The sequence below is a fragment of the Bos javanicus genome, chromosome 19 (genome assembly GCF_032452875.1).
Source record: "Bos javanicus breed banteng chromosome 19, ARS-OSU_banteng_1.0, whole genome shotgun sequence".
In the NCBI taxonomy this organism is placed as follows: Eukaryota; Metazoa; Chordata; class Mammalia; order Artiodactyla; family Bovidae; genus Bos; species Bos javanicus.
In genome coordinates, this window is record NC_083886.1 from 40908419 (window position 1) to 40936247 (window position 27829).

The following is a 27829-nucleotide window of genomic DNA, read 5'->3' on the forward strand; positions in this document are numbered from 1 at the left end:
TCATGTTTGCTTTTTATTGACATAATGTGGTTTTTCCAGTTACACCTTTTACTGGGCACCTCATGCTTGCTGTAATCTCCAAAGGTGAATAATTATCCTGGCAATAAAATATTTTGTTATTAATAGAAGAACTGGAAGCACCAAGTAAGCCATGAAGGGATGGATAAAGTATAAAATCATGTGCCAACTGTTCATCTTATGGAGAGCCACCTCATAAAACAATTGCTTGAGCTTCCCAAGTACAGTATGTACTACACTGTGAAGATGATAAAGTTGAGGGGTCAGCACAGCATGAGAAGGAATTATCTAAAAAGGTATTAATGATAAAAGTTCTATAGTTTCATAAGGCACAGAGTATTTCTCACAAGATACAAACTTTAGTCTCTAAGAAAATGAGTGTCATTAGATTGTTATTAGTGCTATGTGGTATGATGTCTATGTTTAGAAACAATCAGATCAGATCAGATCAGTCGCTCAGTCGTGTCCGACTCTTTGCGACCCCATGAATCGCAGCACGCCAGGCCTCCCTGTCCATCACCAACTCCCGGAGTTCACTGAGACTCACGTCCATCGAGTCAGTGATGCCATCCAGCCATCTCATCCTCTGTCGTCCCCTTCTCCTCCTGCCCCCAATCCCTCCCAGCATCAGAGTCTTTTCCAATGAGTCAACTCTTCGCATGAGGTGGCATAGTAAAGATAAATATGATGATGTGTTGTTAAGCTTGTGTTCTAGTGGAAATAAAAACCATCCTATAAATCAAGCTCAAAAAAGACTGAGGAAACCATTATCAAAAGAGGAAAAAAGCTAGAAACCCAGGTACAGGATAAATTATCTGACCTGTTGACAATTTACATCATTATTTTATCATGACTGTTCTAGAGTGGGTTAGAAGTGGACAGTTGCCCACTGTTTTTAGGCTATTCATTTTGCAAATGCTCCCTTTTTGTGGTGATATGATTGCCTCTACCATCACTTAATCATCAATACTATTGATAATATATACTTTTGAAAGTTAATTTCCCACTTTAAAATTTGATATCACATTTCATTGCTGATGACAAATGTATTCAGCAAAAAAACTGCCAAGTTGAGGAAACTGCAATTTTGGTCTCAAAGATTATCTATTAATAATCAAATGAAGAATTTTCAGTTTACTTTTTATTGGTAACAAGATGATATCATTTATTTACTGTATCCAAAGAATGAATCAGATTTTCTTATGTTCCAAATTTCTGGGGAGGATGAGATAATAATCTCACAATTATTAAGAATAACAAAATAATGTGAGCTAAAAAAAAACTGCTGCAGCAATCACGTCAGGTGAAGTGTATAACACAATTCACAGTCCAGATTAAAAAAAATGTTTTAAATTAAACCATTATTCTTTTGTAAACATGCTGAAAATAACTGCTGTGGAGACTTGGATAATTCAAGAAATCAAAGCAATTTCACAATGTTAAATTTCTTTCTCTAAGGCAATGAACTTAACATCCATCTAGGAAATATTTAAAATATTCACTATTTATATGAAAATTTTTACTTAAAATTTTTTTTCTTTTTTCCCCCATATAATCTAGTATTCTCAATTTGGAATCACCAGTGTTTGATTAAGAAATGGATTAGGCTTTCCAAAGCACGTATGGAAAAAAGAATGAGAGAAGGGGGAAAAAAAGCTAATTAAAGTGTTATTTTTATATTCTGGTATCTGACAACTTTTAATCCTCATAATTTAGTTGTGGGTGAATCCTTTTTTTTGGGGGGGGGGTGAATCCTTAAATTGAAAAGAAGAAAATGAAATCAGGATAAAAGAAAGAACTTTGTGCATAAATATACAAATACTAGACTCTGGAGAAAAAAATTCCTGCTACTGATGGAATTAGTTGGACAAGCCATCAAAGAAAGGCAGTTAATTTCTGACCCCTCAAAATAAAGGTAAGTCTTTTTGCTATTAAAGTGTAGTAAAATCTTGTTACAATTCATATTTTCTCAACAATTTTCACTCATTCTCAACCCTATTAAACCTCTTAACCCTCTTGTCGAACTTGAGAATTTCCCACAATTTCTATCCCAATTCTGTGGGTAATTTCCATATCTTCTAGTTTTTCTTTCCTTCATCAGTTCCAGAGATGATTTAAAATGTCAAGGGCTCAGGAAAAGAAAGTCAGCCTCTGAGGAGTCCAGTGGGAAAGGGTGTATCTTCAGCAGAAGTAAAGTGATCAAACCCAAGGAGAAGAAAATGGGAGATCCAAGAGGGCTCCAGCATTATTTCAGCTCATTGGGCACTATTTTTTCTATTTTAATAGTAAGAGTGATGGTTGCAGATACTAGTCAAACTGAAATAGTCCTGGAGCTTCTTGGAATCCATTTACTTGAGTGAAGATAAACCTCACTCTCTCATGGATTGCTAGAACCATTCATATTGGAACCATCAAGTCCTAGTATTTAAAATAAGGAGAAAAGCTTTAGGAGCAGAATAGCTACTTTCTTTCACTTTATATTTTCCCTTACTTGCAGTATTTTACTCAAATCCCCAGGAAAGAATAAAAGATGATTTGATTGTGTTAAGATAATATATGCTGCTGAGGCTGCTGCTAAGTCGCTTCAGTCGTGTTCGACTCTGTGAGACCCCATAGACGGCAGCGCACCAGGCTCTCCCATCCCTGGGATTCTCCAGGCAAGAACACTGGAGTGGGTTGCCATTTCCTTCTCCAATGCATGAAAGTGAAAAGTGATCCGACCCTCAGTGACCCCATGGACTGCAGCCTTCCAGGCTCCTCTGTATACCTTCCTCTATTTATAGACTTTTTTAGATTATTTGTCTTAAAGAAGGACTTATATGTGTGTTTGCGCATGTGTGTGTATGTGGTATACACACACACACACACACATGTATATATACACATACATGTATGGATCTGTATATACACAGAAACATACTTCCTTTGGTTTTTGATCCATAAAAACCTGAACCAAACACAATGTTCTCTGTGAAAGTGAAAGTGAAGTCGCTCAGTCGTGTCTGACTCTTTGCGACCCAGTGGACTGTAGCCTACCAGGCTCCTCCATCCATGGGATTCTCCAGGCAAGAATACTAGAGTGGGTTGCCATTTCCTTCTCCAGGGGATCTTCCCGACCCAGGGCTCGAACTCGGGTCTCCCACATTGGAGGCAGACGCTTTAACCTCTGAGCCACCAGGGAAGTTTCTTGAATGTTCTCTGTAATCCTATGCAAAGAGGTGGTAAAAAAAAATATGATTTATATCTGCACAATCCAAAACATCATACTGCAAATCATAAACATCCTAGGCTATGTCTATACAATCTAAGCAAAATGAACATAGACACACTATTTGGGTCTGCTCTAATTATGTAACAGAATTTTCTCTTGCTTTGGAACACTAATGTTGCATTTAGCTTGAGAGGCACAGCTTGTTTTCTAGAGAAATCTCAAAACATTCTTGGGTTTGCCTGTAATTTTTATATTAATAATGATTTAAGCAGTTGCTTTTAGAGTTTTATGCAGCTTTTAAATTCTTAGGTTACTTAGGTGATAAAAAGTCCCAAGGATGCTATTCTTTGAGTGTGGAAAAGTAACACTCTTCTAATCGTTAGTTCAGTGAGGTATTCTCTAACTGCAAAGATTCTGAGTATTTAGGAAGGGAGAACATTCATGGTCAAATACAGGACCTCTTTATGGAAGCTAGCCTGAGCCTGCACAAGATGGAATAAATTCATAAAGCTTCTGTCGTCGTCATCACCATCTCCTATGCCATACACAGGAACAGACATAGAGAAAAGAAAATGACAGTTAAGTTTCTAAATATATGATTTATTCAAAACATACATATTATCCCTAATACTGTGTAACAGAAGACTAGTTAGTGATTTTCATTAAGTTAGATGTTAACAACTGAAATCATGGAATTATATTAAGAGCACTGAACTAGAAATCAGAAAAAAAATATGCTGGTCCATATTTTATTGCTTCTAACTTCATGACCTTGGGCAAGTCAGGTGATTTCTCTAAGCCTTAGTTTTATCCTTGGCAAATTAGGGTTAATTATCATGTTTGCCACCTAATAAAACTGTGAAATAATATAATGTGCAAACTATACAAATAAAGGATATTATTATGATGGTTATAATAGTTGGCCAAGTAAACAGGTTAAGATTTCTTGCTGTGCAGAATTATATTGGTTCCTTTCAGAGCAGACTCTTCAACTTTATGTTTTCCATTAAAACCAATACCAGATTTTAAAAGTGACAATACTAGAAACTAAATATATCTCATGAAAAAACTAACAATGACTGATTTTTCTATTCTTTGCTTAGAAATAAAGGTCTACACAGAATTATATTTGTCTTAAGGGAAGACTAACATGCATTTCACTCACACTTGTGTACCATCTATGTGTATACTCACCAGACATAACTAACTGTAGCATTTCCATTATAGCACATGCAAATGCATCTGCCACACTCTGCAGGAAGTTATTTCTTTCCACTGGAGTGCTAAAGACTTTACAGACTTTTTGCATCATTTTAACTGCCCAATCCATGCAGTATAGTTCTTTCTCAGATACCTGGTTTAGACATACAAACCATTGTGGTAAATTTTCATGTGAAGAAAGTTGTAGAATTTGAAAATAGTACTAACAATTACTGTTTATAAGTTTAACATAATTTAATAACCTAGTATGTTGAGTCTATAAATGGCAAATGCTCTAATATCTAATACTCCTTTGCTTTCAAATGGTACAAATTTTATGGGGAAAAAAGCATGAAGTAAATAAAAGCCTGGTTCAAGATTATTATAGGATACTGTTAATGCAAAAAAATAATATTGAAAACAATTACTGGGAATTCCCTGGTGGTTCAGTGGTTAAGACTCTGTGCTTCCACTACAGGGGGTATGAGTTCTATCCCTGGCTGGGGAACTAAGATCCCACATGCCACACGGCCAAACAAACGCCAATTATTAAACATATGAAAAAAAAAGGCTCCTGCTCATTTACTCATTTATTCAGTAAGTATTTATTGAGCACATGCTAAGAGCTGGGGATACTATGGCAAACCATAAACACAAGGCCTCTATATTCAAGGGATCCAATGAAGGTGACAGACAAACAGGCAATTTCAATAGGCAAGAGAACTCTATGATGCTATTAACTTTCCATCTTGAGACTAGAAGGAATATTTCGCTCTTATTTAAAAAATAAATAAAATGAGGATTACATGTTTTTAGCTAAAACTGACTGAAAGGAAAAAGGTTGATTTACTAACATTCTAAATGGCAAATTGTTCACGTAGCCAAATAACATACAGCATGAAAATAAACTATATAATAATATAACCAAATAATGTTAATCTGACAGGAGAGATTTATTGACTACTTATTATGTATAAATCACTGTATAAGACATTGTGAAAGAAGTAAGTGACACAGTTCTGGATTTCAAAGAGTTTCCCTATTTAGGGAGACAATTACCTCACAAAGATAGTGGCTTAAGAACACCAGTGGTAAATGAAGATAAACAGAAGACAAGTCTGAGGCGATTTAGAGAAAATTAGTGATCAGAGTTGAGATGTTAATCAGAGAAGGCTTCTCCACCCCTAATGGCTTCCTCTCCGTTCCTTTTGCTAGAGTGAGGCCAAAGTCACCTTCCAAGAAGTAAAACTGACAGTGTCGCCCTGCTTCCTAAAACATGTCCGCAATGTGGCTGCTGTGGTTCAGGCTCCGCAGGTCTGCCAGGCCCCTCCCTGCCTGGCCCCTCCCTTCTTATCTAAACCCACCACCTCCTCCTCTTCTGCACATTTTCCCCTTCAGAAATCATACTGAGCTGCTTATAGTTCCCTGAAGACAGCCATGCAATTCCAATTCTCTCTCTTTTTTTAGGACATCTGCTTATTAAAATAAATATTTACATTGAGAATACAGTTAATTTGGTAGCTTTCTTCATATTTTCACATCTTTTAAGAAATAATTATTTACTTATTTAGTTGTGCCAGAGCTTTGTTGCGGCGCATGGGATCTAGTTCCCTGACCAGGGACTGAACCCAGGCCGAGGCAGTGACAGTGCTAAGTCCTAATTACTGGACCGCCAGGAAATTCCCACACTGAATTTATTTATACATACTTTGATACCTCTTAAAAGACTGTGAGCAGCTTTGGTCAGGGATTTGTTCTACTAATTTCCATAGTCCTAAAATCTCACACAGTGTATGGCCCATAGTAAACACTCAATTTGTGTTAAATGAATGGACATTAAATATATTTTTTAATATTTTATTTTAAAAAACATTTTAACTATATAAAAGTAAAGAGAATAGTATTATAAACCCTTAGTATCCATTCTCCAGCTTCAGCAATTACAAATCTTGTTTCACTTCTACCACCACTCACTTCCACATTCTCTCCCTGATGCCCAGGAAATATCCTGGAGCAAATTATATAGGGTGCTTTATTTTTTTTTTAATGGAATCTAAGGGGAAAAAAAGGATATAACTTGGCAGAGCTGTATAATGACAATCCTGATATGAGATATGGGGAGAGGTTAATATAAGGAATGTCTCCAAATATGATAGTTTTTATATAAATTAAAATTTTTTAAGTATATATAAAAATATACTTAAATACTTATTTTTTCAAAATGTTTTGTACATATTTCAGTTCCTTCATGGCAGTTTCTTGGTAGGTCAGCTATAACGTTAAACAACTTGCTAGAAAAAACTTATTTTTTACTTACCAAAGCCAAAAAGACTATCAGCTTTGCCAGTTCAATGGTGCGTCCATTCACAGCTTTACTAGCCATGAAAGTGAAACAGATATTGTTCCCACTTAGGATTAGGAGACGTGCATTATTCTCCAGAAGCCACTCACGAGGAACCACTTTTATTAAAGGAAAAACAGTATTTAATGAGATATTACATAATAGCTATAGTAAAGATCATTAAATACATGTAATATTATATCACTTTATTGGAAATACAGTTAGTGTCAAAGGAGAATCTTGGAGAAAATGCTTTAGTTTTCCAGTTACAGCCTTTACGAGGCAAAAGAGATTATTGCCAAGTCACAGTGACTCTCACAAATGTACTAGTTATATAGTCAAAGCATTTCTCCCACAAAGGTCAACAGACAAAGTGGTCTAATCTTGGGAAAAGAAATCTTGAGAACTTTAAAAATCTAAAGGATGATGCAGGAATGGGAAACATTGTTTCATCTCTCCTGTACCAAATGGAGAGGGCTTTCCTCTTTTTTTTTTTTTTTCTTGAGGGCTTTCCTCTTATGCAACATTAGGAGGTGTTTCTGAGAACTTGCAAAATGGGAATAACTAAGATCCAACCAGTCCATTCTGAAGGAGATCAGCTCTGGGATTTCTCTGGAGGGAATGATGCTGAAGCTGAAACTCCAGTACTTTGGCCACCTCATGCAAAGAGTTGACTCATTGGAAAAGTGTCAATTGGAAAAGAAATCCCTCTGATGCTGGGAGGGATTGGGGGCAGGAGGAGAAGGGGACGACAGAGGATGAGATGGCTGGATGGCATCACTGACTCGATGGACGTGAGTCTGAGTGAACTCCAGGAGTTGGTGATGGACAGGGAGGCCTGGCATGCTGCGATTCATGGGGTCGCAAAGAGTTGGACACGACTGAGCGACTGAACTGAACTGAACTGAAGCTAATAAAATAATGAAACTTTCAAATAACAACAACAATGAATAATATCTATAAAATTGACAAGGAAAACCGAAGGAAAGTAAATTGATTATATGCATTCTCTTCAAAAATCAAAAAGTGATTTCTGATAATAAGTCATTTGTTTCCAATTGAGTTGTATGTATAACTTAAAAAAAATTTTTTTAATTGCTTTATGTCCTTACAATTTTATAACTGTATTCTAATAATATGTTTCTATTACTCTATGCGGTAAATTTTTTTTTTTTTACCTGATAGTTCATCTACAAGACTGATAACATCATCTGCTGTCCATTCTTTGGTGCCTGTGTCATATAGTAATTTAATGGCTTCAGCCAAACCTTTCAGACAGGATTCATCTGTAGGTCCTTCTATCATTTTCTGCCAAACCACCTGTCCTGAATGATAATTGAAACAAAAACTAGGCTATGACAGAACAGTTGCTTCTCTGATAAAGATTATATGGATTATTTAAAAAGGAAATTGGATTGCATAATGAAATCCATTACTTATACATGCTACTTTCATAATGAAAGGTAAATTCTGATAACAGTATAAATTTTAATGTCTCTTACTGATGCAATGAAGCACAGCAACAATAGCTAAATGAAGTAAAGAAAAGGTAGTTTCACCAAGCAAAACACTGTTTATGGTTCAAAGATAATGTTATCCATAACAGAAATTAAACAATTGACAAAAATCTTACTAAAATGAAATAAAACCTAGTGATAACCTTCCAAAAAGAGAGCATGCTGTATTTCAGAATCTTCCAGACACTTCTATCAAAACTGAATAATCCAGTCAATTTTTTATTGTTTACCTATGACCAATTTTTTTTCTGAATTATACACACAAACAAAATTTGATTGCAGATTGGCTTCCCGCTGCTACGCAACACACTTTAAACTGGTTAAGTCCTGACATAATGCTGTGTGAACAAAAGAAATATATTCGTCCAAGCAAATGTAGTGTAATGTAGTATAGAGTTGTATCCACTTTCGTTATTAAGAATGATGAGAGGTCTCTCCTTGTGGCTGCGGCGTGAGAGCACAGTATGAACTACGGCAGCTGGAGTCATGTATTAGTTGAAAGAAGTGTAGCCGAAACTATAACCAAAGGAGGCATTATGCTTCCAGAAAAATCACAAGGAAAAGTATTGCAAGCAATGGTGGTAGCTGTTGGATCCGGCTCTAAGGGAAAGGGTGGACAGATTCAACCAGTTAGCATTAAAGTTGGAGATAAAAGTTCTCCCAGAATATGGAGGCACCAAAGTAGTTCCAGACAACCAGGACTATTTCTTATTTACAGTGGGCACATTCTTGGGAAATATGTTGACTGAAATTGAAATGGCATCATGTGAAGCTGCCCATTCCACTGAAGTTCTGAAATCTTTCATCATGTAAATAATTTCCATGGTTCTCTTTTATAATAACTAATGATATCCAAAAAAAAAAGAATGATGAAACTAAGCAGGTATAAAATGATGTTTCCTAAAGTAAAAGTAATTAACCAGCTTTGAAACATACATCCCTAAGAAATAGATGCTCACCATCTTGAGGAGATATAGGTCCGAAGATGATATACAGTAATCTTGCCTGATTCACCATTGGCCATGGTTTCAATATACATGTCAACCAAAACGCAGAATCACTTCGATGGGTCCAGTGATCAAGCAGTACATTCCTACAGAATAGTCTGATCCTTAATTCCAGTTTTCGGGCGCTTCCTATGAAGACAAATTGTAAAGCATTCTTCTTAGATTGATATGCATAACTGTATAGATCAAAGACATACATCATTAATATGCTTTGTACTGAGAATGTTACTTCATTTACTCTAAAAATTTTAGATTATCAAGGAACTACTTTTTAAAACAACTTTACTGGGATACAATTTACATACCATAACACTTACCAATTTAAAGGATATACAGTTCAACTATTTTTCAATATATTCATAGATATATGCAGCTATCACCAAGTTAATTTTAGAACATCATCATTACCTCAAAAAGAAGCCCTGCTCTTTTAACTATACCTCTCCCATCCCTCTGTCCTTTATCACCCACAGCACTAACCACTACTTTCTGTCTCTATAGATTTCCCTATTCTGAACTTTGATTTGAATGAAGTTATATAGTAGATGGTATTTTGTGACTGGCTTCTTTCCAAAGCATGTTTCCAAGGTTCATCCACATTATAGCATGTATCAATACTTCATGCTTTGTTATAGCCAGATAACATTCCATTGTATAGATATGCCACATTTTGTTTATTCATCCATTGATGGTTGTCTCTACCTTTTGGCTATTATGAATAATGTTGCTATTAACATTCATTTACAAGCTTCTGTATGAATATGTTTCTCTAGAGAATATACCTAGGAATAAGATTGCTTGGTCATATGGTAACTCTATACTTAATCATTTGAAGAACTGCCAGGTTGTTTTCCAAAGTGGTTGTACCATTTTGCATTCTGGCCAGCAGTGTATCAGGGCTCCAATTGCCCCACACACTTACCAACAATTGCTATCTGATGTTTTGGTTCTAGCCATCCAAATGGGTATAAAATGGTATCTCATGTATTTTTAAAAACAACTTTATTGGAATATACATACAATTTACATACCATATAACTTTAATGTATATAATTTAGTATATATAATTCAACAGTTTTTGATATATTATTTTCTTAAATTGTGGTAAAATATATATAATCTAAAATTTGCTATTTTAGCCATTTTTAAAGTATAAAATTCAGTGGCATCAATTACAATCATAATGTTGTTCAACTGTTATCACTCTTACCCTATCTAAAACTTATTCTCACCTCAAACAGAAACTCTGTGACCATTAAGCAATCACTCTCCATTCCCCTCTCTCCCCCCAGTCCCAGGTATCCTCTAGTCTACTTTCTGTTATTATGAATTTTCCTGTTCTAGGTGCCTCACAGAAGTGGAACCATACAATATTTGTCCTTTTGCGTCTGACTTATTTCACTTAGCATGTGTTTTCAAAGGTCATCCATGTTGTGGCCTATATCAAAACTTCACTCCTGTGAATTCCCTGGTGGTCCAATGGTTAGGATTCTGTGCTTCCACTGCTGGGGCCCAGGTTCGATCTCTGGTAAGGGAACTAAGATCCTGCAAGCCACATGGTGTGGCCAGAAACTTCACTCCTTTTTATGACTGAATAATATTCCACTGTATATATATGCCTCATTTTGTCTATCCATTCATCTACTGATGAACACTTGGGTTGTTTCCTGGTTTTGGCCATTGAAAATAATGTTTCAGTGAATTCTGTTGTACAAGTATTTGTTCAAGTTCCTGCTCTCAATTTCCTTAGTTAGGTGCCTAGGAGTGGAATTACTGGGCCATATATAACTCTACATTTAGTTTTTTGAGGAATGACCAAACTGTTTTCCATGGTGGTGACACCACTTTACATTTTATATTCTTATACTACTTATGATCTACTTACTTGGACATAAGTGTAAATGGAAAGTCTACCAATACACCAAAAAAAAAAAAGTGAAAGTGAAGTCACTCAGTCGTGTCCGGCTCTTTGCGACCCCGTTGGCTGTAGCCTACCAGGCTCCTGCCTCCATGGGATTCTCCAGGCAAGAGTACTGGAGTGGGTTGCCATTTCCTTCTCTAGGGGATCACTTCCTTCTCCAAGGGATCTTCCCGACCCAGGGATCAAACCAGGGTCTCCCACATTGCGGGCAGACGCTTCTGAGCCACCAGGGAAGCCCTCACACCAAGGCCATGTGTAAATAAGTATTTCTTGATGTGTTAAGTCAAGTGTCAAGTAGCTCAGAAGTTTAGAGAGAGAGATTACTACAGGTCTAAGGAGATCAGGGAAGATCAAGTAAACTGGGTCTTAAAGGATGAAAAGGAGACATGGCATTTCAGGAAAAAGAGAATGAATGAAAGGTATGAGGTAGAAATGTGTAAGAGGAATCTGTGATACAGAGCAATATCCCTGTGTCAAACTGATACAGAGAGTAGTAGGCAGTAAGTTTGGAAAGGTAGGTTGGGATTAGTATATGAAGAGCAGGATAGTTTGGACTTTATTTTGAAGATATCAATTGCTTAGTGTGCTTAGTCCCTCAGTTGTGTCCGATTCTTTGCAACCCCTTGGACTGCAGCCCACCAGGCTCCTCTGTCCATGGTGATTCTCCAGGTAAGAATACTGGAGTGGGTTGCCATGCCCTCCTCCAAGAGATCTTCCCAACCCAGGGATTAAACCCAGGTCTCCCGCATTGCAGGAGGACTCTTTACCAACTGAGCCACCAGGGAAACCCAAGAATACTGGAGTGGGTAGTATTCCCACTACTGGAGAAACAGCTACCCTTTCTCCAGGGGATCTTCCTGACCCAGGAATCAAACCGAAGTCTCCTGCACTGCAAACAGATTCTTTACCTGCTGAACTACCAGGGAAGATATCAGGAACTAATAAAGCTTTCTGATCAAGAGAAGGACATGATAAATTAATTTTGCTATTGTTTCACTGGGCTTCTATATCTGCCTTAAAAAATTCTGCCATGATTTGTTTCATAATGAAATATTTCAAGCTGACAGAAAAACAGAGATACTATAACAAACACTGTATACTGATCATCTAGTTTTGTCAAATCTTTTTGTTATATTTGCTTCAGAATTAAAAAAAAAAACATTATTCATACAGTTAAAACTTCTTGTTTATCAGTCCCAATTCCCTTCTTCCCTAGAGATAATCACCATCTTGAATTGGGTTTTGTTCCTGCTGTATTAATCAGTGCTTTCTAGAGAAACAAAAGTAGCAGGATGTGTATATACACATAGGATTTGTCTTGCTTATGCAGATCACTGAAGCTTGTCAAGTCCATAATCTACAGGGTAGGCTGGCAGGCTCCAACAAGGTGGGGACTTCTAATTCAAGTCCAGTCTGCTGGCAGAATTCTTTCTTGTTTGAGGAGAAGAGTCATTTTCTATTAAAGCCTTCAAGTGATTGGATGAGGCCCACCCACATTATGGAGGGTAATCTGCTTTACTCAAAGTCTACTGAGTTAAATGTCAATCTTATCTAAAGAATAATTTCAAACATCTAGAATAATGTTTGATTAAATATCTGGGTACCATGGACTATTGAAGTTGACACACAAAATTAACTATCATACCTCCCAACTATGTTCTTATATTTTTTTACATATGTATATAACCATAAAGAATATATAGAACTATTTTACATGTTTTTAATATGTATATAAATGGTACCATATTAAAAGTATTGTTTGGTAGGCTTTTCTCTCAAATTATATTTTGAGATTTATCCATATTAAAAATACACATGGCTCTAGTTAACTCATTTTAATTGTGTAAATATGCCACAATTCATTTATCCATTCTCTTGACAACAGGCATTAGGTTGTTGGCAGTCTTCCCTGTAATGCTCATTCTTATACATGTCGCCTTGTGCACACTGTGGGAGTTTCTCAGAGTGACAGTGCTAAATTATAGATTTCTTTTAATTTTTAAAAATGATATATTTCAGGTATATATAAAGGTTTAAAGAATATTATAATGAACACCTTTGTATCCTCCACCAGTTTAAGGAATAAAATATTGTTAATATGGTTGAAGACCCTCTGAGCTCATCTCTTTCTGTAATTACAGGCCACTTCTGCCTCACTATTTGATTTAGTGTTTATCATTCCCTTACATCTCTTTGTCCTCTTTCTACAAGTAAACACTGCAGTTTATTTTAAAATACACTTTAGAACTATGTTATTTTTTTCTATTTTAATCTCCGTATAATGTCATCTCTGAATTTTAGTTCTTTACCTGGTTTGCTGCAGACCACTGTCTGCATCTTGCGGGACAGATGAGTCAGCTCACATAAGAAATTATAAACACGATGGCACTCGAGTTCATCCCAACCTGCGGTTAAGGTCTGAGAGTGATAAAATAAAGGAAACATTGCAGATATTCAAACCATCAAATCAAAACATAAGTCACTATTGCCTTATGACCATCAGCTGTTGCAGCACAAAATCAGGGTGATGTGCAATTTTTATCCAGTATGGGACTGTTAAAATTCATAGGAAATTTTATATTAAACGAAACCTAGAAATGCTCCAAAATTCAATTTCTTTGTGGTTGCATTGAGAGTCTCTTTTCAGAGAACTAAATGGTATTGAATCCTGACCTCTGACAGTTATGAGGAAAATAACAAAGAAAGGCCCAAACCCTAGAGCACTTTAGATACCTGACTCACAACCATACCGTGGCTTAGTTTCAGACTACAGTAGAATTTAAATCAATCCCTTACGACTATACAGTGGAGGTGATGAACAGATTCAAGGGATTAGATCTGGGAGACAGAGTTCCTGAAGAACTATGGATGGAGGTTTGTAACATTGTACAGGGGGTGGTAACCAAAACCATTCCAAAGAAAAAGAAATGCAAGAAGGCAAAGTGATTGAGGTGGCTTTACAAATAGCTGAGAAAAGAAGAGAAGCGAAAGGCATGGGACAAGGGGAAAGATATACCCAAATGAATGCAGAGTTCCAGAGAATAGCCAGGAGAGATAAGAAAGTCTTCTTAAGTGAACAGTACAAAGTAATAAAGGACAACAGTAGAACTGGAAAGACTAGATATCACTTCAAGAAAATTGGAGATATCAAGGAACATTTCATGCAAGGATAGGCACAATAAAGGACAGAAATGGTAAGGATCGAAGAGAAGCAGAAGAGATTAAGAAGAGGTGGCAAGAATACAAAAAACTATACAAAAAAGGTATAAATGACTCACATAACCAGATGGTGTGGTCACTCACCTAGAGCCAGACATCCTGAAGTGTGAAGTCAAGTGGGCCTTAGGAAGCATTGCTACAAAGCTAGTGGAGGTGATGGAATTCCAGTTGAGCTATTTCAAATCCTAAAAGTTGATGCTGTTAAAGTACTGCATTCAAAATTCCAGCAAATTTGGAAAACTGAGCAGTGGCCACAGGACTGGAAAAGGTCAGTTTCCATTCCAGTCCCAAAGAAGGGCAATGCCAAATAATGTTCAAACTACCTAACAATCGTACTCATTTCACATGCTAGCAAGGTTATGCTCCAAATCCTTCAAGCTAGGCTTTAGCAGTATGTGAACCGAGAAATTCCAGGTATACAGGCTGGGTTTAGAAAAGGCAGAGGAACCAGAGACCAAATTGCCAACATTCGCTGGATCACAGAGAAAACAAGGAAATTCCAGAAAAACATCTACTTCTGTTTCACTAACTACACTAAGTGGATCACAACAAACTGTGGAAAATTCTGAAAGAAATGGGAATACCAGATCACCTTACCTACTTCCTGAGAAAACTGTATGCAGGTCAAGAACCAACAGTTAGAACCAGACATGAAACAACAGACTGCTTCAAAATTGGGAAAGGAGTATGACTGTATATTGTATATACAGCCTGTATATATATATATATATATATATATATATATATATAAAGACTGTATATTGTTATCTTGTTTATTTAACTTCTATGCAGAGTACATCATTTGAAATACCAGGCTGGATAAATCCCAACCTGGAATTAAGATTGCTGGAAGAAATATCAACATCCTCAGATAAGCAGATGATACCACTCTAATGGCAGAAAATGAAGAGGAACTAAAGAGCCTTTTGATGAGGGCAAAAGAGGAGAGTGAAAAGCTGGCCTGAAACTCAACATTGTAAAAAAAGAAGATCATGACATCCGGTTCCATTACTTCATGGCAAATAGATGAGGAAAAGTGGAAACAGTGACAGATTTTCTTTTCCGAAGTCACTGCGGACAATGACTGCAACTATGAAATTAAAAGATGCTTGCTCCTTGGAAATAAAACTATGAAAAACCTAGAGAGCGTATGAAAAAGCTGTGACACCACTTTGCTGACAAAGGTCCACATGGTCAAAGCTATGGTTTTTCCAAGAATCATGTATGGATGTGAGAGTTGGACCAGAAAGAAAGCTGAGCGTCAAAGAATTGATGCTTTCAATTATGGTGCTGGCAAAGACTCTTGAGAGTCCCTTGGACTTCAAGGAGATCAAACCAATAAATCCTAAAGGAAATCAACCCTGAATATTTATCAGAAGGACTGATGCTGAAGCTCCAATACTTTGACTACTTGATGCGAAGAGCTGACTCATTGGAAAAGATCCTGATGCTGAGAAAGCAAAAGGAGAAGGGGGTGGCAGAGGATGAGATGGTTAGATAGCATCACTGTCTTAATGGACATAAATTTGAGCAAACTCCAGGAGATAGTGAAGGACAACGAAGCCTGAGGTGTTGCACTCCATATCCGACTCTGAAATCCCATGGACTATAGCCTGCCAAGCATCTCTATCCATGGTATTCTCCACACAAGAATACCAGAGCAGATTATCATGTCCTTCTCTAGGGGAACTTCCCAACCCAGGGATCGAACCTGGGTCTTTTTTGTCTCCTGCTTCATCAGGCAGGTTCTTTACCACAAGCACCACTTGGGAAGCCCCATACTAAAATCAGTTGTATCTATCATTTCCTATAGTCACAATTTTTAAAATACAGTTGATTTCTAAAATCACATCCCAATAACTAGCCCAAGACTTAAAATTCATTACACATCCACACTCTGTACCCCACAATATTTCCAGTCATTACAATTGGCTGGAAACTTCAAGGACATTGGTATAGAGCATATAAATGTTAAACATTTCTTACTAGTGAGAAATCCAAGAAGAAAACCTGAGGTGGCAAACATATTAACACATTCTCAAACCTTTACAATGTTATTTTGTTTTCTTTTTAGATTATTATCACTTTTATTATTTTATAGACAGATTACATACTCTACTTATTAACAGTTCAAAAAGAATTCCTTTTCTTCTTTCAGTAAATAAAAAATGTACCTGTAAAAATATGCCATAACATAGCAATCCTACACATTGCAAAGGAGCTGCACATCCATTGAATTTAAAACAGGAAACCTATAAAGAGAACAACTATTAATTCCTCCTTTTCAGTGCAACTGTACAATGATCTGACATTCAAATTAAGTGGAAATATGTAATGACCTTTTTCAATCTTAACTGAAAATAACTAAAACACTATATAACTGATTAGTATCATGTTACATAGGTGGAGGATTATGAAAGAAGTATAGAACAAAGTCTCTGCCTCAAGGAGCTCACAATTTATTTAGGCCAATATACATACCTGAAGTTATTTTTACATTTCAGGTTAGAATATGTATAAGTGCTGCAATGACCAAATACACATATCAGACATGATGAAATCAGGGAAAGGATCATTCTGAGAATGATTTAAAAAGCTTATGAAGGATGTAAAACAAGTAATGTCTTTGAGTGGGATTCAAATATAATGAATAGATAGTATTGGTGAGGAAACAATAAAGGGAAAATTGTATAGAGATAAAAATAAAAAAGGTTCATTTGGAAAGAAAGATATGAGCAGCTTAGTCAGGCTCAAGATAGTAGGAATTAAGCTTGCACTGTCAAAGTGAAGTCACTCAGTCGTGTCCGACTCTTTGCCACCCCATGGACTGCAGCCTCCCAGGCTCCTCCATCTACAGGATTTTCCAGGCAAGAGTACTGGAGTGGGTTGCCGTTTCCTTCTCCAGAGGATCCTTCTCCAGAGGATCTTTCTCCAGAGGATCTTTCTCCAGAGGATCTTTCCAACTCAGGGATTGAACCCGAGTCTCCCACATTGCAGGCAGATGCTTTACCCTCTAAGCCACGAGGGAAGCCCCTGTCAAGGAGAACCTAAATACCACCTGTGGACTTTGGACCTTATTGTGATGAAATTGAGTAACCACTGGAAGATTTTTAAGCAAGAAAATTAAATTGATGAAAGTGATTCAGCATACAGAATGTCTTGGGGAGTGAAGAAATGAATGGTAGGAAGATCATCTTGGAAGTTGCTGCAATAACCTAGAGGCTGAACTTAATGCAAACACTGACATGAAAAAAGCCAGTGGAAACAGTTTGCATACTATTGAGTGTAAAACTGAATCAGCAATAGTAGATATATATTTGGACTTATATAATAAAACTCAATGTCTAACAGAGATTATGCCCTAACACATTAATACACATTTCCAAATCATAAATTGTCATAAAAGGTTTGTCATTTTATATATTTAAAATGCTTTTAATATTTAAACAGTAAAATGTTAACACTTGGAAATTATTTTCATTTTAATAAAATATCTACATCATCACTTTAAAACATCTTCAGAATTCCCACGAGGTAAAAATACTTTTACTACTTTGATAAACCTAATAAACTTGAGTGAAAATACTCCTATACTACATTTTGGTGTTTTATAATCTGAGTACTTGGTAAAGTATTAATTATCATCAATCAATTTTTAGTACTAATTCATGAAATTCCATAAAAATAAATACAGATTTAAAACAAGTATAAGACATTAATAATAAAACATCTTTACTGGAAATCAAGATTGTGAACTATTTTAGAAGTATGATCTTACATCTGCAAGTATCTTGTGAATGTACTTTAGTCTTTCCTTTGTGGGTAGCAGCAATGTACATCTTTTAAATAGTAGACCTGAGAAAGTAAAGAGACACATGAAAGAAAACAACAACAATGTAATTAACTTAAGAATATCTATAACTCACAGCATAATGTTTCCTGAAAGTGAGATGTACCTTAACGGACTGTGAGCTGGTACCAGTGTTTTTAAGGGGAAGTTTGGGAGGAAGGGTGCACAACGCTTGTAATACATGTGTTTACCAAGGATGATTCTGGTATTCACCCAAGAGGCTATGACATGAAATCTTACAAAAAACTGTGAAATTGGTGCTATAGAATAGATTTAAGAAAGTATTTCAATTTAAAAAGATAACAATGGTGGACTCCATGGACTGTAGCCTGCCAGACTCCTCTGTCCATGGGATTCTCCAGGAAAGAATACTGGAGTGGGTTGCCATTTCCTTCTCCAAGGGATCTTCCTGACCCAGGCATCGAATCCAGGTCTCTTGCACTGCCGACAGATTCTTTACCCACTGAGCTACAAGGGAAGCCCCCCAAAAGACAACAATAACCAAATACAAAACACAATTGGGAAACTCTACTGTCTTTATTCCATAGAAAACATTTTCCAGTATCTCTTTTTTTTTTCCTGGTATCTCTTAAAATTAGCCTCATGTCCACAAGGGAAAATGTTTTAAGAATTGCTAATGGAAAGAGTGAGAGAAGAGATTTTGTATTCTTTTCTCCAAATACTGTACAAAACTTAGTCATAAGTACTTGAAATTTCAGAGATTAGAAGGCTTTTTTCCCTCACAGAAAGTATCCAGTTTGGATGAAATATTTATTTATTTCTTTAAAGATATCCTTTTATGGGGCTCACATGTTAAGAATGTATAGAATTTTGTGTTTACATATTTTTTTTAAAAGCCTTTAATTTCCCAGTGAGCTATGTAACTTGAACTACAGTGACAGGAAGTGTATAATTTGTTTTCTCAAACTTTAAGTGTTCTGTTCTCCTAAAATGGCAATATATTGTTAACATTCCTATAAGGGCAAATATCCTCAAACTAAAAATAAGACATATGGTAAGAAAATGCATACCTGAATATCATGACTTTCTTTAGTCTTCATCTTCTCTGCATTTACTTTTTTACATAATACAAAAAACTATATAATTCTTTAGAATCTATGGGAATTGAACTTATTTTTAGAAGTTGCTATGTTTGGGCAACACATTACCAGGATTGCATTTTAAAGATAAACTCTTCTTATTTTTGTACATAAAAAGACATTTTCAGTGTTTGGCTTTCGGGCTGAGTTCTTTTCCTTTCATGTTCTGGCATCCAGTCTCAAGGCATATCATAGCCGGGGAACTGTAAACTCTAATTGCATGCTGGTTGCTTTTTTAAATGCAGAATGCCTATTTTTAAGGGTTGCAATTTCTCATAAAAACCAATGCCAGTTGACTTATTTATTTTTTAACACAGGTGCTCTGTTATATCCTTTAGAGACCAACTTCTTTAATTTCTTCTCACTAAAATAGATCAGATGTACTGTTCTTTTCACACTGGCCATCTGCTCTGTTTTGTATGAAGCAGCAAATTAAAATGTATAAACCTCAGAATGCAGAATTGTGAAAATGTTATTTTAATGTCGGAAAACAAGAACACAGGAATGGCAATGTGAGGAAATGGTAAGTACATCAAACATTTATCTAAAGAATCAGTCATAAGCTAGCTGTCTGCACCAAATTTAAATGGAAGGTTGAAATCATTACACGAATAAAACCACATTTAAAAGCTACCTTTAAAGATCAACACATATCTGTATTTTTAACTGAATTATCCACATAATTGTCTTAATGCTTTTTGTTTGTTTATGCAATTGAGCCTGATCAGAGAGAAAAAAATTCTTTCTAATTAAACTAAAGAATAAGCTTTTCCCAAGAACCACTTCCTCCACAACTGATGATGTTTGAAAAAAGATATTTACAATAAGTGGCAAAAAGTAATTGATGTATTCATTTGCAAGCTTTACTAAGCTTAATCATAAGTACTGAAAGCAATAACATTGTAACTAGATCACATACTTTTCATTTAGTCTTATTAAGTATACTTATCAAATACAGTTTGATGTATTTCACATCTATGCAGTCTTATTTCACTATTTGAAAACTAGGCATCCTTGGGATACTAAAAGGTAATATTCACTTAACTTACTCTCAACATCAGATATTTTGTTTCATTGCCATGTTTTGATTAACTACAGGTAGCTTCATAATTAAACTGGTGTCATTAAGTCAAGTCAAAATTAGAATTTTATTCTCATTCTCAGGAAGAATGAAATCAATGAATGGGATGAAAGATATAAACGATTACAAATCTAGGGAAGAAACCGTCCACAACTTCCTTTGCTAAAGTTAATTTAATAATAGCATAATGATTTATTAGTAAATGCATAGCATCCTTAAGAGAGGAAACCATTGTTTCTGATAACAGAATAAGTGATTTTCCACAATAATATATTTAAATTTATTTTATGTTTTAAGAACTAGATTATGGTTGAAAAGGAAAAGAAATACAGAGATAAAACTCATCATATCCACACAAAGTAAAGCATAGAAATACATCAATTTCCTAAACTGGTAAGCCACCAGATGATAAGCTTCGATGACATTGTGTCCACATGAAGTCACAAGGACAGACACTTTAAAGTGCATTCTCATCTTTAAAGATAATGTAAAGGACTGTGGTCTGAGAAGGCCTTACAAATAGCTGAAAAAAGAAGAGAAGTGAAAGGCAAAGGAGAAAAGAAAAGATACACGCATCTGAATGCAGAGTTCCAAAGAATAGCAAGGAGAGATAAGAAAGTCTTCTTAAATGAACAATGTGAAGAAATAGAGGAAAACAATAGAATGGGAAATACTAGTCTCTTCAAGCAAACTAGAGATACCAAGGGAACATTTCATGTAAAGAAGGCATAATAAAGGACAGAAACGGTATGGACCTAAAAGAAGAAGAAGAGATCCAGAAGAGGTGGCAAGCATACACAGAAGAACTGTACAAAAAAGGTCTTAAAGACTCGGATGACCACAATGGTGTGACCATTCACCTAGAGCCAGATATCCTGAAGTGTGAAGTCAAGTAGGCCTTAGGAAGCATTACCACAAACAAAGCTAGTGGAGGTGACGGAATTCCAGTTGAGCTATTTCAAATCCTAAAAGATAATACTGTTAAAGTGCTGCACTCAATATGCCAGCAAATTTGGAAACTCAACAGTGGGCCACTGGACTGGAAAAGGTCAGTTTCCATTCCAGTCCCAAAGAAGGGCAATGCCAAAGAATGTTCAAACTACCTAACAATCACACTCATTTCACATGCTAGCAGGGTTATGCTCAAAATCCTTCAAGCTAGGCTTCAACAGTATGTGAACCGAGAACATCTAGATGTACAAGCTGGGTTTAGAAAAGGCAGAGGCACCAGAGATCAAATTGTCAACATTTGCTGGATGATAGAGAAAACAAGGGAATTCAGGAAAACATCTGCTTCTGCACTGACTGCACTACAGCCTTTGACTGTGTGGATCATAACAAACTGGAAAATTCTGAAAGAGACGGGAATACGAGACCACCTTACCCATCTCCTGAGAAATCTGTATGCAGGAAAAAAAGCAACAGTTAGAACTGGACATGAAACAACGGAATGGTTCAAAATTCAAAAAGGAGTACAAGGTTGTATACTATCACCTGCTTATTTAACTTATATGCATCATGTGAAATGCTGGGCTGGATGAACCCCATGCTGGAATCATGACTGCTGGGAGAAATATCAATAATCTCAGATATGCAGATGACACCACCCCAGTGGCAGAAAGCGAACAGGAATTGATCAAGTTTCTTGATCAAGGTGAAAAAGGAAATTGAAAAAGCTAACTTAAAACTCAACATTCAAAAAATGAAGATCGCGGCATCCAGTCCCATCACTTCATGGCAAATAGATGGGGAAAAAGTGCAAACAGTGACAGACTTTCTTTTCTTGTGCTCCAAAATCACTGTGGATGATGACTGCAGTCATGAAATTAAGAGACGCTTGCTCCTTGGAAGAAAAGTTATGACAAATCTAGACAGTGTATTAAAAATCAGAGACATCACTTTGCTGACAAAGGTCTGTACAGTCAAAACTATGGTTTCTCCAGTAGTCACGCAGGGATGTGAGACTGGACCATAAAGAAGTCTGAGCACCAAAGAAATGATGCTTTGAATTTGTGGTGCTGGAGAAGACTACCGAGAGTTCCTTGGACAGCAAGGAGATCAAACCAGTCAATCCTAAAGGAAATCAACCCAGAATATTCATTGGAAGGACTGACACTGAAGCTGAAGCTCCAATCCTTTGGCCACCTGATGTGAAGAGCCGACTCACTGGAAAAGACCCTGAGGCTGGGAAAGACTTAGGGCAGCAGGAGAAGAGGGTGACAGAGGATGAGATGGTTGGATGGCATCAACAAGACTTTGAGAAAACTCCGGGAGATTCTGAAAGACAGGACCCCTGGTGTCCACAGGGTCGCAAAGAGTTGGACACAACTGAGCGACTAAACAATAAACAAAAGGATTGCTGCTAAGGGAAAGTCCTCACACTGGAAGAGTAAAAGTGTCATGGAAATAGGAAGTATTCCATTTCCCACAGGCCTTACAGAATTGCATGATTAAAACCCCCTTAATTAAGTATAGTTCTTTATCTGTTACAATTCTCATTATATTACATAAATTACCTAGAGATCTGTAGTGTTCCACTATAGCGGTGTCTTCTCTGTCAGGCAGCTCAAGGTCATGAAAATCCTGTAGTAAAAGTCTTTTGCTTCCTGATGAGGTTGAGATATAATTAATAATGTGCTGGCTGACTGTTTTGGACACCATGCTTAGCATGCTGATATCCTTCACTATCAAAAGAAATATACACATATACATATATGTAAATGGCTTAAATACAAGAACATCACTATTAGCAGTCTATGAACTTACAAGTTAGCTCATTAATAATACTACTAAATAATACTACTATTAATAATACTACTAAAAATAAATAATTAAAGTGGGGAAAAGGGAAAAATCTTAAAATTGTTTGAAATCTAGTTCTCAATGAATTAGAAACATTTGGGGATGTAACACTCAAATTACCATGTCATAATTAGAAGCATACTTTAAGGAGTTTGAGTGTCATATTTTATCTGAGTACCACTTACCTAACAATGATGAAATTTTAAAAAGTAAACTAAATGTGAACACAGACAGGGAGGCCTGGTATGCTGCAGTCCATGGGATTGCAGAGAGTTGGACATGACTGAGAGACTGAACTGAACACCATTAACATTCTAGCGGGGTCTAAGATGACAAAACTACTTCTTGGGGAAAATAAAATATTCCAGTGTCCATGTTGCCTACTTATAGTCGCCAAACCTCACCTGACAAATATTTTAGAATTATTTGGAATATTTCCAATGGCAAGGCTTTAAAATTTCCAAGCGTTGATAAGGGCTGAGAATCTGAGTCAAAGGTGTTGGAAAAACAGCTGGATCGACGACTACTACGTCTATATTTCTGGTTAGGAATCAAAGTGAAACTGGTATTTACTCTAGACGTCATCCTCTTCCTTATCTCATGAATTTACTCTGATTAGAAAACAAAAGCACAAGAGACAAAGAAAAAAGGAAATTATACTGATGAAGCGATGTTGTTTCTTTAAATAGAAAGATTCATATTTTGATGGGTAATAGTTATCTCTCTATAGTTACAGAACTTTTAATGTGATGCCCAATATAGGGCATTCCAACCAGTAGAGTCTATTTATTCATTCCAGCATAATATGAAATATTTAAAAATCTTTTCCCTCTTAGCCAGATATTTCAGACAGAGTTTTAGTAGAAAATGAGGTATGTATTTAGATGAAATGTATTCTAAGAAAAGAAATGTGACATTTTCAAAAAGCAAAAAAATTAACACAAAAATTATAATTTCAATCCATTCAATATTTGTCAATTAGTATGTTGTTTTTACTTTAATTCTTAAAAAATTCAAAGTATTAATGTAGAATTAAAACTTTTTCTATTTTTTAAAAACAATACTGACATGTTCTTTTGTTGGAAACAATAAAGACAGATTAAAAAACAGACTTTAGTTTGTAGCTTTTTAAAACTGACTAGCTCTAACAGATTAAGATGGTTTCATTATGATTCACTATGTGTGATGAAATCAAAGTTTTATAAAATTAATAAGACTAGAATAAATTAATAATTTTCCCTCAATTCCACTTTTGTTTAATAACAGCTTATAATGAAACTTCAATACTTTGGCCACCTGATGCGAAGAACTGACTCATTGGAAGAGACCCTGATGCTGGGAAAGATTGAAGGTGGGAGAAGGGGATGACAGAAGATGAGATGGTTGGATAGCATCATTGACCCGATGGACATGTGTTTGAGTAAGCTCTAGGAGTTGGTGATGGACAGGGAAGCTTGGCATGCTGCAGTCCATGGCGTTGCAAAGATTGGACACGACTAAGCGACTGAACTGACAAGTCTTAGGAAGGATCTACATAACTTATTTCAAACTAAACATTTCATAGAAAGAATTTTATTGAAGTTACTAGTAATTCACTTACACTAAACAATAATTCTTTTTAAAAAATGTTATCACACACAGTGACTTTGTGTCTTTCCTTTTCCTATTCAGAAAACACTCTTTTGTAAATATGTAAATATGTACATGCATATGTACACATGCATAACTATAACTCCAATCTAGGGCTCCTTATTTCTGAAGAAACAACTAAGACATTTCATCAAAGAGTTACAAATATATCTGACCAAAATGCATTTTCTCCTTTTGGCACAAAATTGCTAAAAAATCACATTGCTACTTATTCATCTAAAAGGTTTCGTGTCAATTTACATCAATTTAAAATCAGCTGTATAATTGAAAATGTGGCCAAGAAATTTAGTGCTTAGTGAAAAGTATATTGTGAATTTCCCTTAAAACTATACCCTACATAGTGCTTTGCTAGTAGATATTTTTAAATAATCATTAAAATTACACAAGTAACATGCACTGTCAAAAATTTTTACAAAATACAGCAAAACAAAAAGAAGAAAATTAAATTCATTTGGTTTTTAGCACAAAATCAAGCCCTTTGGCTCATAACATTCTAGAGTTTTCCATATGTTTCTTTTTTACAAAAACAGAGGAAATCACTGTTCACACTATTTTGTAATCCTTTTCAGTTGTAATTAAAATTGTCATTTCTTTCCATACCAATAGTTATATTTCTACAAGTATATATTTTTAAAAGGACTGCATGGGATTTCACCAAATGAAAGAATATTAATTTATTCAATCCATAAGATTATTATTTTTTTTTTGGAGGATGGAGGTACTTTTTTTTTTTTAATAATTTTATTTTTAAACTTTACATAATTGTATAGTTCTGCCAAATATCAAAATGAATCCGCCAAAGGTATACATGTGTTCCCCATCCTGAACCCTCCTCCCTCCTCCCCATAAGATTGTTTTCAACTTCTCACAGTAGGCATTTAAGAGCATTTTTCATTATAGTAAAATATACACCTGGCCTAGGTTTTGTTCTGTTTCTCTGAGCACTGTGTAACCTGGGACTTGGGTGGGAGCCTGCGGGCTCTTCAGAAACTCACTGACACCTAAAACCTGGGGGGCTTTAGTGTGTCAACCACACACTATATATTTTTAAACCTCTGAGAGAAGTTAAAATACAGTGATCTAAATCCTGCTAAAACTAAACTCTCCTCTTACAATTCCTTCTTTTTCTCAGTCAGACCTGAACGTTCCAGGGTAGATAACAAGACTTCCTGATAATCCTAAAGGTGTAATCCCAAATAATTTCTGGTTTCCTCTCAGCCCTCTAGAGAATGAGAATCACGAACCCAAATAATCGTAATACGATGACGTTTCAATGCCCTGTTCCGTCTCACTACTTTTGCCCACGTTTGAAAGGCTTTAAGTACCTCTTGGATGAACTTTTCTCCCTCTTCTCTGAGAAAACCTTCCAATAGCAATTCAGCAGGATTTCTATTTTGTTTTAACATAAGAAAACCCTTTGAAGAGACCCATCCCCCCGTGCTCCGGAATAAGCTCAAAATATCTTCAAAGAGGTAAACCAGAGAGGCCATAAAAGAAAAACTTTCCAATTTAAGAGTCAAACCACACTGGGATGCATTTTTGACTGTCTCCAGTCCATGGAAAGATGAAACTTATCTCTAGAAATTATTGGGGAAAAAAATTTTTTTTACCACAGATTTTGACAGTTTTCCGGCTAAAGGATCACAGGAAAATGGGACTTGGTCGTTCTGCCCCACCTCCTCAAATTTCTTAATATTTAGAAAAGAAAATTTCCTCAAGGTTTTGTCGCCAGGAAGAGGGAACGTCCAGCTCCCGTCGGCTCCGAAGCTGCGTTCCAGTCTCGCAGGCGCCCCCTTGGCCTCGAGAATATTTTAGAATCCTCCCAGGAGCCCCAGCGGGAAGAAGGCCCCGCCCCCGGACCCCATAGTGCCGTCCTCCGTGAGGAATATTTTAGAACCCTCCCTGAGCTCCCTCAGAAAGGAGACTCCGCCCCTTATAAATATTAAGGACCCCCCCCCCCAAACACACACACAGATCCACCCACTTCATGAATAATCAACGAGGACGAAGTGGGTCTTTGGTGCCAGACCCTAAGCCAAAGCCACTCGTTGCCACAGGAAGGGGTGGAGCCGTTAGAAACGGGAGTGCGTGCGTGCTAAGTCGCGTCAGACTCTGCGACCCCATGCTCTGTGGCTCGCCAGGCTCCTCTGTTCATGGAATTCTCCAGGCAAGAATACTGGAGTGGGTTGCCATTTACCTTTCCAGGTGATCTTCACGAACCAGGGATCGAACTGGCGTCTCTCAAGTCTCCTGCATTGGCGTTCGGCTAGTGGTAACACTAGCGCCATCTGGGAAGCCCAGAAACGGGAGGGGAGGATGCAAAATGAAGAGCCCCAATCTGGTGAACCGCACATCTGTTCCAAACGATTTCCTTTCCTTTTAACCTAGTTTTAAGCCGGGTTTTAAATCCACGCCCCCCACCCCCTGGTGGTTCAGACGGTAAAGAATTCGGCTGCAATGCAGGAGACCTGGATTTGATGCCGTGGGGAGATCCCCTGGAGAAGGGAACGGTTACGCACTCCTGTATTCTGGCCTGGAGAATTCCATGGACAGAGGGACCTGGCAGGCTAGTCCATGGGATCACAAAGAGTCGGACTCCACTGAGCCACTTTCACTCCCCCTCACCCCGCCCCGCACCATACCACCCCCCCGCCCCAACGCCAAGCCAAGAGGATAAGTTACTAAGTTACAAGAGCTTTCATGAAAACTTTTGGGGAAAACCCCCAATGTTCCTTTTTAAACCTATCTGGGTGTGCCTAGAACAAAGAAGGATGAGTGCCTCCAGCATCTCAAGTTGGAGTCCAAGACAAATCTTCCTTGCTTGGTCCTCCTCCTCCCTTGAAGAATAAGTTCTCATTCATTTATTCATTCATTGGCAATTTATTGAAATCTGCTTTGGGCCAGTCACAGGA

The 27829-nt window shown here is 36.7% G+C and overlaps 1 protein-coding gene across 2 annotated transcripts; it reads right to left on the reverse strand.

Moving 5' to 3' along the window:
• FBXO47 (F-box protein 47) lies at window positions 1-27561 on the reverse strand. 2 transcript variants are annotated; one of them, XM_061391597.1, is made up of 11 exons: window positions 26528-27561; window positions 23672-23878; window positions 22982-23149; window positions 18213-18289; window positions 16609-16686; window positions 13525-13633; window positions 9247-9423; window positions 7949-8095; window positions 6747-6889; window positions 4424-4583; window positions 1-3764 (listed from the first exon to the last, which is right to left on the reverse strand). In XM_061391597.1, the coding sequence occupies exons 2-11, from the start codon at window positions 23850-23852 to the stop codon at window positions 3652-3654; spliced, it is 1353 nt and encodes a 450-aa protein (XP_061247581.1). In that variant the 5' UTR covers window positions 23853-23878; window positions 26528-27561; the 3' UTR covers window positions 1-3651. The 2 variants fall into 2 exon arrangements, with proteins under 2 accessions (XP_061247581.1, XP_061247582.1); XM_061391598.1 differs by lacking the exon at window positions 7949-8095.
• Window positions 27562-27829: the final 268 nt, after the last annotated feature.

Coding starts and splice junctions, on each gene's coding strand:
- FBXO47 (XM_061391597.1), bottom strand. CDS start 23,852: ATGACGTCTAGAGTAAATACCAGTTTCACTTTGATTCCTAACCAGAAA. Junction 13,634..16,608: donor GTTATGGCATATTTTTACAG/GTACATTTTTTA, acceptor TATCACTCTCAG/ACCTTAACCGCAGGTTGGGA. Junction 9,424..13,524: donor AGTGGTCTGCAGCAAACCAG/GTAAAGAACTAA, acceptor TTGTCTTCATAG/GAAGCGCCCGAAAACTGGAA.